The sequence below is a fragment of the Hibiscus syriacus genome, unplaced genomic scaffold (assembly GCF_006381635.1).
Source record: "Hibiscus syriacus cultivar Baekdansim isolate YM2019G1 unplaced genomic scaffold, ASM638163v2 tig00109923_pilon, whole genome shotgun sequence".
Lineage (NCBI taxonomy): Eukaryota > Viridiplantae > Streptophyta > Magnoliopsida > Malvales > Malvaceae > Hibiscus > Hibiscus syriacus.
In genome coordinates this window covers 63,174-81,287 of record NW_024062529.1, presented here as the reverse complement: position 1 = coordinate 81,287, position 18,114 = coordinate 63,174, and the positions used below count along the sequence as shown (strand labels likewise).

The window sequence follows — 18,114 nt, the reverse complement described above, 5'->3', positions numbered from 1 at the left end:
AGATGGGCTCAGTGGGAGTTGGTGTGGTAGCACAGGGCAGAGCCACGTGAAGTTATATCCCTCAGCATTCAGAAAATTATAGTAAAAAAGAATCAGCAATCTTCTGCTCTGCTCTGTGCTCTGTGCTCTGTGCAATGTTTTGCAGCTTGCAGGTGACGAGTGTGGAGAATGGCAAAATTAATTGTCGGCAAGGGGAAGTGGTCATACTCGTACCTTCTATTATGAGATTTGTTCGGTAATGATCAAGTGATATACCGCGGTGATGGTGGGCGTCGAACTCATAAATATTTAATTAATAAAATAAAACTATTGTTTCTATTATTGTATTTTAAATCTGAATTGACCAATCATTTCATTAAATAATGGGTGTTTATGAAAAAGGGTAAATTCACTTTTAGTACACCAACTTGCAATTTTATTCGGTTTTAGTCGCTTAATTATTTTTTATTCTAAAATCACACTTTTTGTTATGTCTTGGTTTCATTATAGTCATTTTCCTTCAAAAATTAACGGCGATGTTTACGTGTCACCATAAGAAAAATATCATATTATAATCGGAAAATTAAAAAAAAAATATTATGTCAGCTGTTAATTTTTTAACGTTGGATGATTAAAATGAAATTAGAATGTAACTGTAAATATAATTTATGAAAAAATAATAATTAAGAGATCAAAACAAAAATAAAACAATAATTGAGATACTAAACAGGTAGTTTATCCTAGAAAAACCAAGAAAAAAAAAACGAGTGAGATAACCCACCATTGTGGAGTTTGAATGGGGATTGGCAACCCGCAACCCACGGTGCTAAAGCAGTGAGAGAAATGACGATTGAAATGAAATCAAAATATATATTTTTTATATATATAAAGGGGGATATGGGGATTGTGTGTGTGCAAAAATCAACCCACCAGTGGCAGCAAAATCTTTAGAGGGGTCTGGTATAAGAAAACTCAATAATTGATTGTGTTTGGGGTCCCAATTATTGGTGGATTACTTTAACGTGTGTTGTGTATAGTTCAGTGTTTTCTGGGAAATCAACAACTCCTTGTACGGTATGACTTGCTGGATTACGTCAATGATAGCAAAACTAAGCCCGCTCCGTTTCTTTTTTCTTCAAACTTCCAATAACAACACATTCTCTAATACTATTGACTTCATTTCTATTTTTCTAAAATGTATTTTTAATATTATTGTTACTAAAATATAAAATTAGTCTCTGTTTCTTCAGCTTAGTTAGAATGAAGTCTAACATTGCAGTCACAGATTAGTCTCTGTTTCTTTACATAGCTGGGAAATGGATTTTTCACATGCAAATAGAAATAAACGTATATGGCTATGATAGTTTCCCGAGAAAATAAATGAACGCTTTATGGTTTCAAAACCAAATGTGGAATGGAAAAAACAATTTTCATAACGAGGGCAAACAATTTCATGGAAACATCACGAAAATACAAATCCATTAAAACTCGATCGGTTTACATCAAACATTTTCAGAGAAAGCAAATACAGCGAAATGAACAAAAGCTTAGATCTCTAATTCTAGAAATAAGACTAGTGACAAACAATCCAACCTAAGCTCTCTCACCTCTAATCCTCCTAGCAAGCTGAATATCCTTAGGCATAATGGTAACCCTCTTCGCATGAATGGCACATAAGTTAGTATCCTCAAACAGTCCGACGAGATAGGCCTCGGCAGCTTCTTGAAGAGCGGCCACGGCGCTGCTTTGGAACCTCAAATCTGTCCTGAAATCTTGAGCGATTTCCCCCACCAGCCTCTGGAAGGGAAGCTTTCGAATCAAGAGCTCAGTGCTCTTTTGGTACTTCCTGATTTCCCTAAGAGCAACGGTTCCCGGCCTGAAACGGTGAGGCTTCTTCACTCCTCCGGTGGCTAGAATGACTTCCTCGCAGCTTACGTGTAGCCTTGCCGCCGGTTGATTTCCTAGCTGTTTGCTTGGTACGAGCAATGTGTAAAGAGCTTGAAAAAGAAAACAAATAATGTTTGAATCGCCAAAAAGTGTTGATAATTTAAATTTATACTCTTTAAAATTTTTGGAACAATTGTGAGTGTTTGGAGGGAAAATATAAGGGGGATTTGCGAGGAGCGGGAATTAGAAGTTAAAGGAAATATTTTAAACAAGCCCAATATAAACCGTATATTGGAAAGGTTATCAACGGTTGATATGTTGTTGATTTCATAATCCAAGTGCGACGAAAACTGACCAATACGTTCCGTTTTTTATGCGGCACTGGTGTAGATTCTGTTTTTGGCATTGATTTAGATTATATATAAAATTTTTTTATTTTTTATTTTTCATTGATAATTTAATATTTTATCCTTTAAAATTTTATAATTTTATATTCATAAAAAAATTTAATATAAATATCGAAGATCTATCGGCAAAACTTTCGAGATAATGTTTTGAAAGAAATTAATTCACGAGCTAATGCACTCCCAAGATTAATTGCTCAAATAGAGTGAAATCCACAGTGTTAGCCGTAGGTCGCCATGCACTCCGGACGACCTTGTAGGTCGCCATGCACTCCGGGCGACCTTGTAAGTCGCCATGCACTCCGGGCGACCTACCCTTGCTCAAACAGAGAGAATGAAAGTGTTGCATGGCACATGCACGTCCCAACACATAGGTCGCCATGCACTCCGGGCGACCTACCCTCACTCGGCTTCCCTCAGATTCCCTCGCATAGCTCGCTCGGTTGCCCTCGCATAGCTCGTTCGGATGGCCTCGGATGCTCTCGGATGGCCTCAGATGCCCAACGTGTTGGGACGTGCATGGCACATGCAATCTCTTGTAGCTCACCGGGAAGACATGGCGACCTAGTAGGTCGCATCTAGTAGGTCGTCCGGAAGGCATGGCGACCTACGGCCAACACTGTGGATTTCACCTTATTTGAGCAATTAATCTTTGGAGTGCTTTATCTCGTGAATTAATTTTTTCCATAACATTATCTCGAAAGTTTTGCCAGATATATCCTTTAATAAGAAATTTTATGTCTTTTATCTTAAAAATATTTATTTTACTTTCTACATTCATTTATCTGCTCTTTTATTCCTTTTTAACTTTTTTTGTAATTCTTCTTCTTTAAAAAAAATAATATGTCGATCATCGTCTATCTTCCTCATTCAAATGTACGAATTTATAAACATTATATTAACCTTGAGGATAACGTCTATTTCACAATTACATCAATTGGAATAAAGTTACTTGTAATATAATAATTATCACAACATAATAAATTTATTTTATTTATTTACGCTTATAATTCAATTAACCTAAATAATATATCTGGTCCATGACACGTTAAAGTCTTCATCCTCAATAAAAATATTTTACAGTATTATTAGAAATTGGTGTTCATTCTCTTGTACCATCACCCTATAATATTCTTTCTTTTGTCGTTATCGCTAAACACATCATCCATCATACTCGAAAGTTTCATAATCATCCCACAAACTTTGAACAATTCATTGCCATCATTTCATCCTGTTTTCTATCATCTTCCTGTTGTGTAATAATTTCAGCTCAATTTCCTCGGATTATTATGTGCTTTCATGCAAAAGTTTCATGCTTAACAAAGTAAATCAGGGAACTTGGTGCTGAATTGTGATGAAAATGATAAAACAGACCCATCTTTAGCTATTCTTCGCCCTAGCAACGGCGAAAAGCCATTTTATCACCCTTTTAATCAGGGTCGGGATTAGGACGTTGGAGAAATTGTGTAAATTCTTAAAAAGAGACCCTTAAATCTCAATTTTTTTAAATATTGCAATGCTTGAATGCAATATATATAGGGATATTGGTGATATTACTAACTCAAATCCTATGGTGTGGGATAGAGAAATCATGAAAATGAACTCATTTATCGTAAAGTGAAGTTAGACAAAAAAAAAATAAGATTCTTATTGTAATAAATCTATTTTATTTGGGACATTTGCTATTTCGGGGCCTATTCCGTTGCTCAAGTTGTGCAGCCTCGAGCCCCACATCTGCTTTTAACCATCAAAATTTATCCTCCGTAGGACTCAATCTCAACCATCTCAAACCTTACATCTGTAAATCAATAAGAACTTGCTCACATCAACAATATTCCCAGCAAAAGAGGTGATTTCGTGACTTGTTCTTCCTCGGATTAATAATTGCAGGCAAACACCTCTTTCTTCATTCTGAGTATTCATGATACCAAATGGCTCATGGAAACAAATATATGTTTGTTTCAGAGGAAAATAAACTTCAATAAGTGAATGGAAAACTTTTTAAATAATCAAATGTGGAACCATACAAGCAATTCCCACAACGTTGGATGTCAGAAAGTGAACGAAGTTTTCGGATTTCATTAAGCAAATTTCATGCTAACATCATGCCATTACATTGAATTGCATTAATAATTAGCAGAGAAAGCAAATACACGCAAAATGGGAAAAAAAAAACTTGGATATATAATTCTAAACATCAGTGGACTAAAAACAAACCAATCTAAGCTCTCTCGCCTCTAATCCTCCTAGCAAGCTCAATATCCTTAGGCATAATCGTAACCCTCTTAGCATGAATAGCACATAAGTTAGTATCCTCAAACAACCCGACGAGATAAGCCTCGGCAGCTTCTTGAAGAGCGGCCACGGCGCTGCTTTGGAACCTCAAGTCGGTCTTGAAATCCTGAGCGATTTCTCTCACAAGCCTCTGGAATGGAAGCTTTCGAATAAAGAGCTCAGTGCTCTTTTGGTACTTCCTGTTTTCCCTGAGTGCCACGGTTCCCGGCCTGAAACGGTGAGGTTTCTTCACACCTCCGGTCGCCGGAGCTGACTTCCTAGCGGCCTTTGTGGCTAGCTGCTTACGTGGAGCCGTGCCGCCGGTTGAATTGAGGGGAGATATATATGGGAGAAGAGGGAATAAATTATCAAGCAAATGTTTTAAATCAGGCCAATACGAACCGTATATTTGAGGGATTATCGATGGCTCTTAGTTGTTTGAAGTACTAATCCGTTGGTGATCAATAGGATTCGTTCTTTTAAGCGGCATTGTGAGAACGAATCTTAGCCGTCCTTTGATTATATACAGATGGCAGTGAGAATCAGATAGCAGTCCATGAGATATCCAGTCAGCCAATGGAATTTATCCATTGCTCTATGCACTTCAAATAAAATTTCGGGAAAACTATACCATTATTCACCAATTATTATTATTTTTCTAATTTAATCAATAAATTATTAATCACTGATTATTGTATTGTATAAATTAATTATAATATAATATATATTTTAAAAAATAATTTTCTAATAATACATGTATCATATAGATGCAATTGTTCTAATTCAAAACTTTTAATAAGAACATCCTTTTTTAATTATTGAAATGGTTCCATCAATATAAATTTAAAGTTAAACTTAATGAATTGTTTGAACTTATAAACTTTTAAAAAAATAATATTTGCATTTACGTAGGACATATGTGGATCAAATGGGGGAAAAAATCATTCGTGTTGGTTAATACGGTAATTACGCGTGAAGGCTGGAGAGTGAAAGCAAAGACATGAAGTCAGTAAGCGTTGTGTGTAAAACATTAAATAATCCTTAGTTGTAGCTTTTACCTTATAAGCATTGACTAATACGACAAGAGTGAGCCACCAATAATCATTGCATCTCAGCAATGATTAGAGTCGGCTTATGAGCACCAAAATTTTCACACCAAATTTTTTTTAATGTATTTTAAAGAACTTTTTTAATAATTAGTAATACATACAAATTTTATAACTGTTTATCAGATTTAATTTTTTTTATTAAAATATGATATATTTATTTATTATTAAATCCATTTGATGAATTTTTTTTATATCTAATACCTTTTGTACGCACACTAATTCATATTCAATTTGATAATTAAATTATATGTGAATATAATTTATTATATAATAAAATTTAAATTTAACACTAAATTAAACTTAGAATGATTAGCAATTGTTGACAAATTCCCCAGCGTTAGGTTTCCGTATTATATTGATTTATTTTATTTTCTAGCTTTTCCTCAATTATTGCTACGACCTCAGAATTTCTCTCTCCGGAAGACTACAAGTTTGTCTAATACTGATGCAATTTGCATAGTCCAAAGTTAGTAAACTACTCGCTCGCTTCCTTATCTCAATTCTTACTGTTCTGTCCACTAGTTTGATTTAATCAAAATATGAAAAACATGTCAATTTTGTTATATAAAATCCCACATACATTGTATGAATGTTGAGACTAATATTCTAACTAATTTAAAATTATATATATATATATATTATACAAAATTAAGGGGTAAGCACCCTATCACCTATAACACAACTCTGACATTTAATGTAGTTTTTAAAAGTATATGATTAAATTGCTTGCATTAACAGTTTAATGATTAAATTATAATGTGTCAAAAGTATAGGAACTGGAAGCTAAATTATACCTTAAACTAAAAGCGAGTTTTGCAGTGCTGGCGGCTTGGAACACCCTCGAGAGCATCACGACCAAACACATGCTCATTCGGAATTTTGGATAACGTTTGGTTGATAGAATGTAAAATTATTAGGGAATATGATTACTGAGAATGTTGTATTTTGTGTTTAGTTGGTTTAGCAGGAATATAAGATTACCGTGTTTGGTTAAAGGAATAAAAGATTATTGGAATGTATATTTGACCAAATTGTCCTTATTATATATTTGTTTTTTAACAAGTTAAAAAATAGTTATATATTTTTAAAAAAAAATTAAATTCATAAAATTTATATAATTTTTTATAAAATTAAAAATATAAAAATGTTTAATGAAAAGATAAAATTTTATTTTAACCCCTTAATTTCATATAAAATTTTAATTATAATTTTTTTGTAAATTTAAAATAGTTTAAGGATAAATTTATAATTTAACATTTATATAATTTTTATTATTCAATGACAAAATAAGTATATTTTTGAAAAAAAAATTTAAGGGTATTTTAGTCCAACATTCATAAAATTTTTATTATTCAATGATAAAATAAGGATATTTTTAGAAAAAAAAAATAAAGGCATTTTAGTCCAAAACGTTGGTAATCCAACAATACTTAATAAAAGGGAGGTAATGACATTCCCGATAATATACCAAAAAAATCGACTATTGGTAATGTAAGATTATCGGGAATGACATTTTCAGCCAACCAAATGGAAAAATGTGGATTTTATTCTCATAGGAATCTCCCATTCCCTCAACCAAACACATCCTTGTAGTAATCTACTTTTGGACTACTAACCAATCACGTTTCAGACACGTGGCGTCACCGTATGCTCAAGGCCGCAAATTGGGAAAATGCTGGAAATAAACCCACACACATTTCACGTGCCCGGGTGTCGCAACACCCACGTTTTGCCACGTCATCCTGCCAGCTGTCTCCAACTACGACGGAGATCTTTGCCACGTTGAGTTGGCCATCAATCGTCCAATATTCATTATTTTTTTTCGCAGATAATTTCGTTATATATAATAAATTTAAATACATGATATGAAATTTATTTTCTAATGAAAACAAGGATTGTCTTTTCTGAAGAAAATAAAAGATGTGGTTGCAAAAGTGGTGACGAAACTATGGTTAAATATCGATAATGATTAATTTGTTTATATTTAAAAGAATATACATTTAAAGAAAATTTAAATCTAAAAATTAAAGGAAATTATGTATAGTTTATTCGATGTTTAAATTAATATAAAGTTAAAGTGTCATTTGACAAAAGAATTTGAGAGAGGCAAGAGCCCTTCTCTAGAATTATATAATTTCTATGAGATTCGAATATGATGAGTTTTGATATGATTTAATATAATAGGTTATCTTCTTTTTAAAAATTAGGTTCATATCAAATTTTTTTAAGAACAAAATCAAATTTGATTGAGTTTAAGGTGATTTTTTTATATGACTTGAGATAATAGTATAAATATTATTTATAAATTTAGAAATAATTGTATAATATCTTTATATTTTTAATTAGATATATGTTTTGTTAAATAAAATTTATATATTTGTGTCGGATTGAGTCAAGTCATATATGTTTTTATCCTAAACATTGAGTCAAGCAAATCTCTTTAAATTCATATTTAGTCAAATGAAGGAGTATAATATTTGGATTGAGTTTAAATAGATAAAAAACTAGACTCGACTCATGTATATTTCCTAAAGTAGACGAATAACTTAGAAATTTTAAAGTATATAAATACAAAATTTTAATAATATAAAAATAAATTATTAATAAAAGTATACAAATTTAGAGGTATCATCCTCCACGCACTTCTCCGGGAACAGCTAACCACATGTTAGGGGATCTTATAATTTTCGCAATTTCATGCACAGTCACGAGCCATTCGCTCATGATCGGTGGTTGGGTTGCAAGAGCTTAAAAAAGCATATACCAAAAATCCAGCGTGGATATCTGGTCTGTAAATTCCCATAATTAAAAGAAAGTATATTATATTATGCAATATAAAGTATCAAGTTGATCAACGAAGGTATATTAGTATATTCTTACTCACGATGAGATTACCAAACGTCATTTTTCTTCTTTATATTTTTCTGGTAAAAAATTAATTTCGTACGTCAAGAAGAAAATAAAAAGAAAATGGGAAATTTTGAAAATTAAATCACTAATATATAAATATACACATCAACCTGAGTTGGCTCGGAATCAGTTCGAGTGATTTTTGAGTATTCCGAAAGACGGGTTCATAGAATCACGCGGAAAGAGTAGAGTACACTAAACCGGCGTGGAATTAAACTGTTCTCTTCTTTTTCACATTTAAATTATATATTGATTTTATCAAATTTATTTAATTTAATTTTTTTAATAAATATAAATTTATCTAAAATTATATATTCTAAATTAATTCAACTTATCTTTTAATTCAATTTGTTATGATTGGGATGAATATTACCTTAAAATTGTCCGTGTATATATATATATATATATATGGTATTTTAAAAAAAATATGTTTAAATGTAGAAGAACACCCATACAAGTTATTGATTCTTACGTCTTACTTGTAGATTTAAAATACAACAGGTGCAAAGATAATGATAAAATATATACTTCAAATTAGATAAATTATTATTTTATTTAAATAATCCAATTTATTACCTTATCCTCTAATATTTGATTTTTCTAGATTTTTCTAGGAAAGAATGAGAGTTAGAATTTTAATAATTTTATATATTAAATATTAAATATATTTATTTATTATAATAGTCAGACTTTAATTTACTAATTAATTAATTTAAATAAAATAATGATTTTTTTTTACAAATTAACATTAAAATTTAAACTCTAATAATTATTTGTGAACTTAATTCAACTAGAATAAATGAGTGCAAGAGTTTTACTAAATAATAAACTGTTTTTAAAAATAATTTTTATAAAATTAATGATATTTGATATATTGATCTATAAGTTTTAAATTAAATATTTTGAAAAATATTATAATATAATCTTTGAAATTTAACTTTCATGTTGATTATGAGTCGATTAATCTTTTTAACTCGAAGTCAGATACACACTAGATTCCGCTCCCGCTACCGATTCAACCGAGTCAAAACGACTATGCATGTCCGAGTCATAAATAACTCGTGAAACCAATGATCAGTTGAAAAACAAAATCATAACCGAAGCTAAGTTACCGCGGAAAAACAGAAATTAATTAAAATTTAAAGCACGCCACTGCCTCGCAATTTGTTTTTTATTATCATTTTATTTTCGAAAAAATATTTATTTATAGTTTCCTATATATATTTTTAATTATTTTTAGTTTGTTTTTTGTGGTATCCATTTCTCCATTAGCTGTACGTTTCTCTTCCCTGCATCTTCTTCTCAATCTATACCTACTTTCCAGCAAGTCGCGCCGTTTTCTCGCAGATTAATACCATTTTTTTAATTTCAATTTATTTTTTATCTTCCTATTTTTCTTCAGGTCGAACTCTGTATCGTGAATTTGTGATTCGTGGCTTTATTTATTTTCCTCATTTTTATGTGTTTTTATCAGTACATGATATAGATTGAATTTTGTAAATCGAGAGAGATTTTTATAAAAAAAAAATCGTGGTTCTTCGTTGATCTGTATCTTGAGTGAACCCGAGCTTCGAGGCTCGGGATCTAAAAAAGTTAATGGCAGCCAAGAATAACAGTGATGGTGTACTCGATCCGAATCCTTGTTATTTGCAGAAATTCAGACTCTACGAGACTCGCTCGGTATTTTCCCTCTCCCACTCTTATATGATATTCGTTTTCTTTCATTTTTTCGTGTGTACGGCTGTTGGAGTTCGTTTTAGCTATTTGACTTCATCACGCTAAAACTCTTCTGATTGTTTTGGCTTTTTTAACCCCTTCGGCTGCTTAATCTTTTTGGAGATTTATTAACCAAATCTTTTTTTTGCTCGTGTATATAATTTGAGTTTTTATGATGATTTTCAGATTTAGCTGATAGCTGCTCTGTGATTTGCTAAATCTTGATTTACTTATCTCTGATATCGTATTTGTATGTTGATTTGAATTTTTTTGGCTTACGAAAGTGTATTGAACTGGTAATTTGCAGTAGGATGTTTAATTATGCAGTTTCACTTCTATCTTTAATTTCTTTTTGCTTGTTATTATAAGCCGTGGTTTGCTTGTACAATTCTCTTTTGCTGCAATCATTTCCTATGAAATGCTACGCTGTTCTTTTACATCATAAAGCGATTCATTGTTCTTGAGGTCATTGTAAGCGACTGCTAATGTGTTTCGAAGCTAGGCAAACCTTCGTTGTTCAACATAGAAATAGTTCCGTTTTTCTCTTTGATGCTGATAAGAATATTATTGCTCCTTTCGCTTTGAATCTCTGCCCTTTCCCAAAAAAATTCTTTGTACTGTAATTACGTGGCGTCCATTTCCATTACAAAAATATTAATGCAACATTTGTATATTCCTTGTGTAACAGCATTTTTATATGATTGGAAGAGACAAGAACACAACTGTTTGGAGGGTATTAAAGATTGATCGATTAGAACCTTCTGAACTTAATATTCTTCAAGATTCCACTAGATACTCAGAAATTGAATGCTCTGATCTCTTAAGACGGATACATGAAGGAAACAGGCCCACAGGTGGCCTTAAATTTGTTACAGCTTGCTATGGAATCATTGGTATGTAATATTTCTTAGGTTCTCCACCTTTTCCGTCTATCATTTTGGCATGATCTAATGAATCTCTCGTTACTTTAGGGTTTGTGAAATTTTTGGGACCTTATTACATGCTGCTAATCACGAAAAGAAGGAAGATTGGTGCAATTTGTGGCCACATTATCTATGCCATTACCAAGAGCGAGATGATAACAATTCCCAATACTTCTGTCCAGTCAAATATGGCTTATTCTAAGAATGAAAAAAGGTCTTTTGTCAATTCTTCATGTAAATGTAATTTGTCCTTGGTATTTATAAGAGAACCTATGAAATTAGCACTTAAAGTATTAATTGTCCATTTTTATTTAAATAGAATTGTGTTATGTTGTGGTTGTTTTATCTTCTTCCCAATTAGTTATGTTTTGTGGGAAATAATTTGAGTTCTGGATTTTATTTTTAAAGTAGAAGAGTAGTTCCTTCTAGTGGAGGTAATCTCTGTACTGTTTTTGTTGTATACCCTTCATGTTATTCATTGGTGTTGGTTGATGCAGTTGGAATTAAACACTTTTGTGTTTACATACCTCGCCCCCTTTTTTTATTTCCTGTTGAGCCAATAAGGTTGGCTCTGACCAGTTTATTGTAGCATCTTCTTTGTTAATACCATTTATTGAGGCTATTGCCAGTTCATTTCCTGCATATGCACAGGGGCTAACATCATTGCTTTGTGATGTTAGCATATCATGTTGAATGAGACAAGGTATCATCTGGGTTTTTTTTGGGGGGGGGAATTACTATCTTTCACTTTAATTTCCTGGTTATAACTTATAGTTCACAGTTTTTCATTGTTTAAAGTTCGTCTAGTAACTAACATTCATTAACGTGGAATACCTTTTCTTTCTTTCTTTCTTCTTTGTCATTTTTGTAATAGATACAAGAAGCTCCTGTGCACAGTGGATCTTACAAAGGACTTCTTTTTCAGCTACTCGTACAATATCATGCATAGCCTCCAAAGAAATTTATGTAAGAATGAGACAGGATTAGTACATTATGAAACAATGTTTGTCTGGAATGAGTTCTTAACTCGAGGAATCCGGAATAGTCTCAAGAATACTCTGTGGACTGTTGCACTGGTATATGGCTTTTTCAAGCAGGTATAATACACTTTAGTCTTCTTCCTGTTCATTAATTTTGCATGGTAGGTGAAAATGGAAGTATCTTCAAGGAGATTGTTAAGTTGAAGTAGTTAATATATTTTCATTCAGTTTTCTGTATTTGGTTTCTGCTTAAAAATTGTTGCTTTACAGGAATATAGACAACCTTGAACCCATTACTATGTTCAACAGTTCTGGAATCTATGATTATCAATACTAGGACCAACTGTCAGATTTGTAATTTCTTCTATTCTATTTTATTGAAGGATATATTGTAATTAATCTTAAGGATTATGAAAACTACCCCATTTACAGATCAGTTGTGGAACATGTTTAAAATGAAGTAACTTAAGCTGTTAAATATTGCAGGTTCATACTTTCAAATTATGCTGAACATTTTGCAAATATTGTTGTTTCCTTTGAGGCGTTGCTCAAAATTTTATCTGACATTTTTCCCACTTTGGTATCCAGGTCAAACTTTCTGTATCTGGCAGGGACATTAAATTAACTCTCATTGCAAGGCGTTCTCGACATTATGCTGGAACAAGGTTTAGATGCTTTACCAGCTATTGATTGAAATGTCTATCGCATTATTTGAACCTCCTTTTACCATTTATTTTGGTCCATAATCATTACAAAAATTTGCTTTATGATAGTTTTCATTGCAAATGCTTCATGGTTTGACCTACTTAATGTTTTCTTTGCCTATTTTTAGTTATAGTCTGTTTCTTCTTCCTTCATATGGTAGATGAACTTTTCTTCTACCTACTTTTGTTGCTGATCTTAGTCAGAGGTGGCTCACTTTCTTATTTCTTTTCTGTTGTGTAGATATTTAAAACGTGGTGTGAATGAGAAAGGTAGAGTAGCAAATGATGTTGAGACAGAACAAATTGTGTTTGATGATGTTCCTGAGGGATGCCCCACACAAATAAGTTCTGTTATCCAGAATAGAGGTTCTATTCCACTTTTCTGGTCCCAGGAAACTTCGCGCTTGAATTTGAAACCTGACATCATATGTATGAATTCTTTCTTATCTAATAACAAAATGAGAGCTAAATCTGTAGTTTTACGAGCTAAGAACAGTATATTTTCCTAATTTCACCTCTGGTTTCCAGTATCAAAGAAGGATCCAAATAATGAAGCCACAAAACTACATTTTGAAAATCTTGCAAGGAGATATGAAATCCAATAATCATATTGAATTTGATAAAGGTAGTCCTTGGCTGACTGGCAGTCTCCATAAGCTCTGTGATGTTCTTCTATCTGCAATGTTTCCTGATTTGTTCTGCTTTCTTTTCTGGTGATTGACAGAGGTGTGAGAAGAAACCTCGGGAAACTATTCTTCGTACGGAGTTTGCAAAGGCCATCAGATCTATCAATAAAAGTTTATCCAAGGAGAACCGTCTGAGGTTTCTTCACTGGGACTTAAGTAGACACTCCAGAAAGTACTCCTTTGTCCCTACTTGGCTTACTAACGCAAAATCCTTGCTTACCATCTTTTAAAAGATGATTGACTGAATAGATCTTTTATTTTTGCAGAGCTACAAATGTGTTGGAACTTCTAGGCAGAGTGGCTGATTATGCATTGAACTTAACAGGCATCTTTTACTGTCATGTAACACCAAATCGTATACCTCAGGGGTTGTTGAATTCATCTTGCTTGGTGTAAGTAATATGTTTTCTTCTTATTTTATGATGCTGTATTGCTTGTCTTTGTTATCAAGTCCTTTCTACTGTTGAAATATGAACATGTAAAATTCCTAATCTCTTTTGCTACTAGTTATTTGATCAAAGAAGATTTGTTTGTTCTGCCCTTTCTTTCATGAATTATCTCAACCTATAATTATTGCTAGAATGAACGTAATATTTGCATATGTAACTTATGGTGCAATTTGTTATTTTGCATTTGGGCTTTCCTTGAAAAATATAGCATTTTTTAATGTTTGTTTCACTAATGCTTTTTCTAATTATTTGCGTTTAATTATTTATCCAACTAATGCAGGCAAATGACGAGCATTTTGTTCAGACCCCTTCCAATAAAAGTGATGATATTGAGAAGTTGGAAACAAATGTTGCTAGTAATAAACAGAATTCTACCGAAATATAAAGTCCCCCATGTTCCAGGGGGAGTCCTTAGAACCAACTGCATTGATTGTCTAGATCGCACTAATGTTGCCCAATATTCTTACGGTTTGGTGGCTCTTGGACGCCAGCTCCATGCTATGGGGTTCACAGAATCCCAAACTATTGATCAAAATAGTCCTTTGGCTGAGGATTTAATGGTAGTTTATGAAAAAATGGGTGACACGCTTGCTCTACAGTATGGTGGATCTGCAGCCCACAACAAGGTGATTCTTCTGAGAGATTTAGGGAGCTTTCATAATCATTCCAAAAGAAATCGATGAAATAAAAAAATTTAAAGAACTTTATCAAATTTAATAAATGCTCCATCCATGGCCATCAAATTAGTTTTTAGGTTTTCAGATGGCATAGTAAACCCTGGAACTTTGGAGTAACATGGGAGTGACTTGCATTGTATTATGATAACAGAGCTTACTAGTTTGCTTCAGAGCAATATATCATTATCTGTCTTTACTTGCACTGAAACCCAAAAGTTCCGCCCCAAGTATGTTTCATTACTCTGCATTGGTTGTGTCAAACAGATATTTTGCCAAAGGAGAGGTCAATGGCAAGCAGCAACTCAGTCACAGGAGTTCTTTAGAACGTTGCAACGTTACTATAGCAATGCATACGTAGATGCAGAAAAGCAAAGTGCCATTAATTTGTAAGTTAAAAACAAGTTCTATAGCTCACAGAATGTAGTTTCATGCAAATTGCAGTCCCTGACAATTATGATACTGTGCTTGGTAGCACAGAGGATCCAGTGCAACGACTCACTCCCATGTTACCAAGTGCACTTTCAGTGCATAAGGATTGTGGTGTACAATAACACTTGTTGATCTTTGCATTGTCCTATGCAGGTTCTTGGGTCACTTTCAGCCTCACAGGGTAACCAGCACTCTGGGAGTTGGATTCAGACCAACACTATAGCGTTGGAAGGCATGGTCCTAACCCTCTTAACGAGGATGCTAGGTATATTGAAATTCCAAATTGCTATGAGATTTCATACCAGTCTCTAGTTCCAATGTTTTTTTTTTGAGACTACATGTTGTCAAATGATTCGATTTCCAGATACAATATGCAGGTCTAAGCAATATTCTTTCCTATTTTATACGGTAAATCAAACCTTCCTTGCAATAACCACTAAAGTGGTCACTTCCTAATATATGTAGGACATCTTTTAAAAGATCACTGTCTGATGGCAACATCCTTTCTCCCATGGGTGCATCAAATGTCGGACACCATCGGTCTCTGTCTGGAAATAGAGATAAAGCGGCTACCTATGATCTTTCAGAGTCCACTCCAGGAATGCCAAATCGTGACATTTCTTATTCCAGGTCTGTTTGAACTTTTCCCCATCTTGTTTCAAATTTCTGTTGAGTGTGTAGTTCTTCGATTGTATCAAGGAGCCATGATACCAAATCGCCTTAAATGTTTTAATTCATCAGCTGTCTCATATACCAAGAATTTTATGGTTTTCTAGGTTTACTCCAAGAATGTCTTGCAGGCAACTTTTCGGAGATATGCAGGATCAATTTCTTGAAAGTAATCGAGTATGTTATGAAAATGTGGATGAATGTAATTGCACCAATTTGATATGGACTGGCTTTCTTCATCAGGAAATTCATGTGATGATGATGTGTATGATAGGTAGTTAAAGTTCACAATATTTTTTTCATAGAAATAGCAAACACTTAAATTCTTGATTTTATATAACCCCTCTTGATTCTTTCTGCAGGTCTACCACGGGCCTATCCGCCGAAATTACTGAAATTATTGGTGCTGAACTAAGAATCGATTCAGCTACATCTCCAAGTGAATCTGGTTCTAGCATAAAGGTTAGTATTCTGTTTTCTTGTAACTAATTAACAAGAACTAAATTACTGCACCCTTCCATCATCCTTACACACACACATACGCACAGAGCACGTCTGCAGGCTGTATGTATATAAACATGGTATTTCTATATTAACTAGGGTTATAGTTGCTAGTATTTAATTTTCTCTAATACATTTGATTTTCCCATTCCTATTAGTTGAATGCAATCCCTTCTTTTCTCTTTATTTAGGGAGTCGACCGAACTGCATCCGATCTGACTTGTGATGGTATCATGGATGAATATTCTGAGAGCTTTATGGATTGGGTCATTAATGGAGATTTTCTTTTTCCACTGAACTTTAAGTTGAAGTAGGTAGTTGTAGTTTCATGATAGAATTCATTTCAACGAATCCATCCGAAGGATGTGATTCCATTTCGCAGTAATAAAAACAATAAATCGGCTGAAGATTCAGAAGAGGTGGGCTTTTGCCGAAGCGAAAGCAATTTTCTGCTCGTGTTATACCTGATACAATCGCATTAATCACGATGAGATCGTTAGGAGGGAAAAAAGGTGATAAAGATTTAGGTCGTGTAAATTGGTACCATAGCTAATTCATTTCGGAGCCGACTGCCTGCCTCGTATGTGCAGAAACGGGGTTTCAAGTTCAATGGCTGTAAATATTGATAAATAGATAGATGCCGTCTGATTGAGAGCCCTTCATGTACATTCACATTTATCTTTTCATGTTATGGATTTTTTTTTGGTATATTAATGTTAGCTTGAATATTGGAATTTTGTTTTGGTTCATTTCATGGTGTCGATCTCAGTTTCGTAGTTTTCAGAATCTGTCGAACTGTTGTCAGCCTTTAATTGAATTGCGAAGGAAATTTATCTTGGTTTTTTATTGTGTACATTACAAAGCTAAAAAAGAACCAAGTCGAATCACTTTACAAATTGATCATAATCTGAAGGCCAATTTTTTTCATTGGTCCTATTATATATAAAATTGGGAATCAGTCTCGCAAACAATATAACTATGATTAATTTGGAATAATAACTAAATTTATAATTTATGTATGTTATAGATTTAATAATAAATATTGGTTTAACATATCTAAAGATTACCTTGTAGAAGCACCTTGCAAGTGTTATATGACTTTACAACCGAATAATTAAATTAAATCCATAACAAATGGAATTAAAACGTTAAAACTATAAGTCACATATAAATACTAATAATATTTAATAATCTTTAGAGTATGTGATTAAAAATTTTCGGTTAACATTTTATCTCTTCTTAAATTTTTGTTACCTTTTAAGAAAGAGAATTTTTCTTTCCTCTCCTGATTATTAAAAAAATAATAATCAAATATAAATGTATTCGTTGCAAATGTATTTTTTTTTGAGTTAATCACTACTATTCGATTTATTGATCGATTAATTTAGATTTGGTACTGCCAAGGGAAGGGCGATCCTCCCAAAGAATCTAATACCTCATCACACTAGACCAAATGTAATTTGTCTATTAATCAACGAAAACCATATTTTTAAATAAATGAGCAAGGACTTCAATTCATATACACAATTGAAAAAATAAATTAATTTTAAAATCTTAAAATTAAACTTCAAGTATTTTTTTTAATTTTCGGTATCATTGTTGGAGGTTTTTTTAATTAGTTTACGTAAGAACAAAGATGTATATGTTCAAAGATAATTTTTAACTATAATATTAAATACTTACACCACTGACATTAATAATGCTTGAACCTGAAAACTCAAGAAATAAAAATAATTCTTTTAATATCGAAGTCGCTTGATTCGTGTCATTGTTTAGTCTCTTTAGCTCTTTTAAAGTATTTCTTTAGGTGGCAGTTT

General features: G+C 32.7%; 2 protein-coding genes and 1 pseudogene across 2 annotated transcripts; 1 reads left to right on the top strand and 2 right to left on the bottom strand.

The window, feature by feature from the left end:
- Positions 1-1,572: 1,572 nt before the first annotated feature.
- LOC120210380 (histone H3.2-like) lies at positions 1,573-4,193 on the bottom strand. Its single transcript, XM_039209132.1, has 2 exons — positions 4,067-4,193; positions 1,573-1,976 (listed from the first exon to the last, which is right to left on the bottom strand). The coding sequence occupies exons 1-2, from the start codon at positions 4,191-4,193 to the stop codon at positions 1,573-1,575; spliced, it is 531 nt and encodes a 176-aa protein (XP_039065063.1).
- A 240-nt stretch (positions 4,194-4,433) lies between these two features.
- Positions 4,434-8,558, bottom strand: LOC120210379 (histone H3.2-like). Its single transcript, XM_039209131.1, has 2 exons — positions 8,549-8,558; positions 4,434-4,973 (listed from the first exon to the last, which is right to left on the bottom strand). Exons 1-2 carry the CDS (start codon positions 8,556-8,558, stop codon positions 4,492-4,494), a joined length of 492 nt encoding a protein of 163 aa, XP_039065062.1. The 3' UTR covers positions 4,434-4,491.
- Positions 8,559-9,930: 1,372 nt separating this feature from the next.
- LOC120210294 lies at positions 9,931-16,688 on the top strand (annotated as a pseudogene).
- The last annotated feature ends 1,426 nt before the right edge of the window (positions 16,689-18,114 follow it).

Coding starts and splice junctions, on each gene's coding strand:
- LOC120210380 (XM_039209132.1), bottom strand. CDS start 4,193: ATGAATACTCAGAATGAAGAAAGAGGTGTTTGCCTGCAATTATTAATC. Junction 1,977..4,066: donor GTTCTTATTGATTTACAGAT/GTAAGGTTTGAG, acceptor TTCTTTTTCAAG/CTCTTTACACATTGCTCGTA.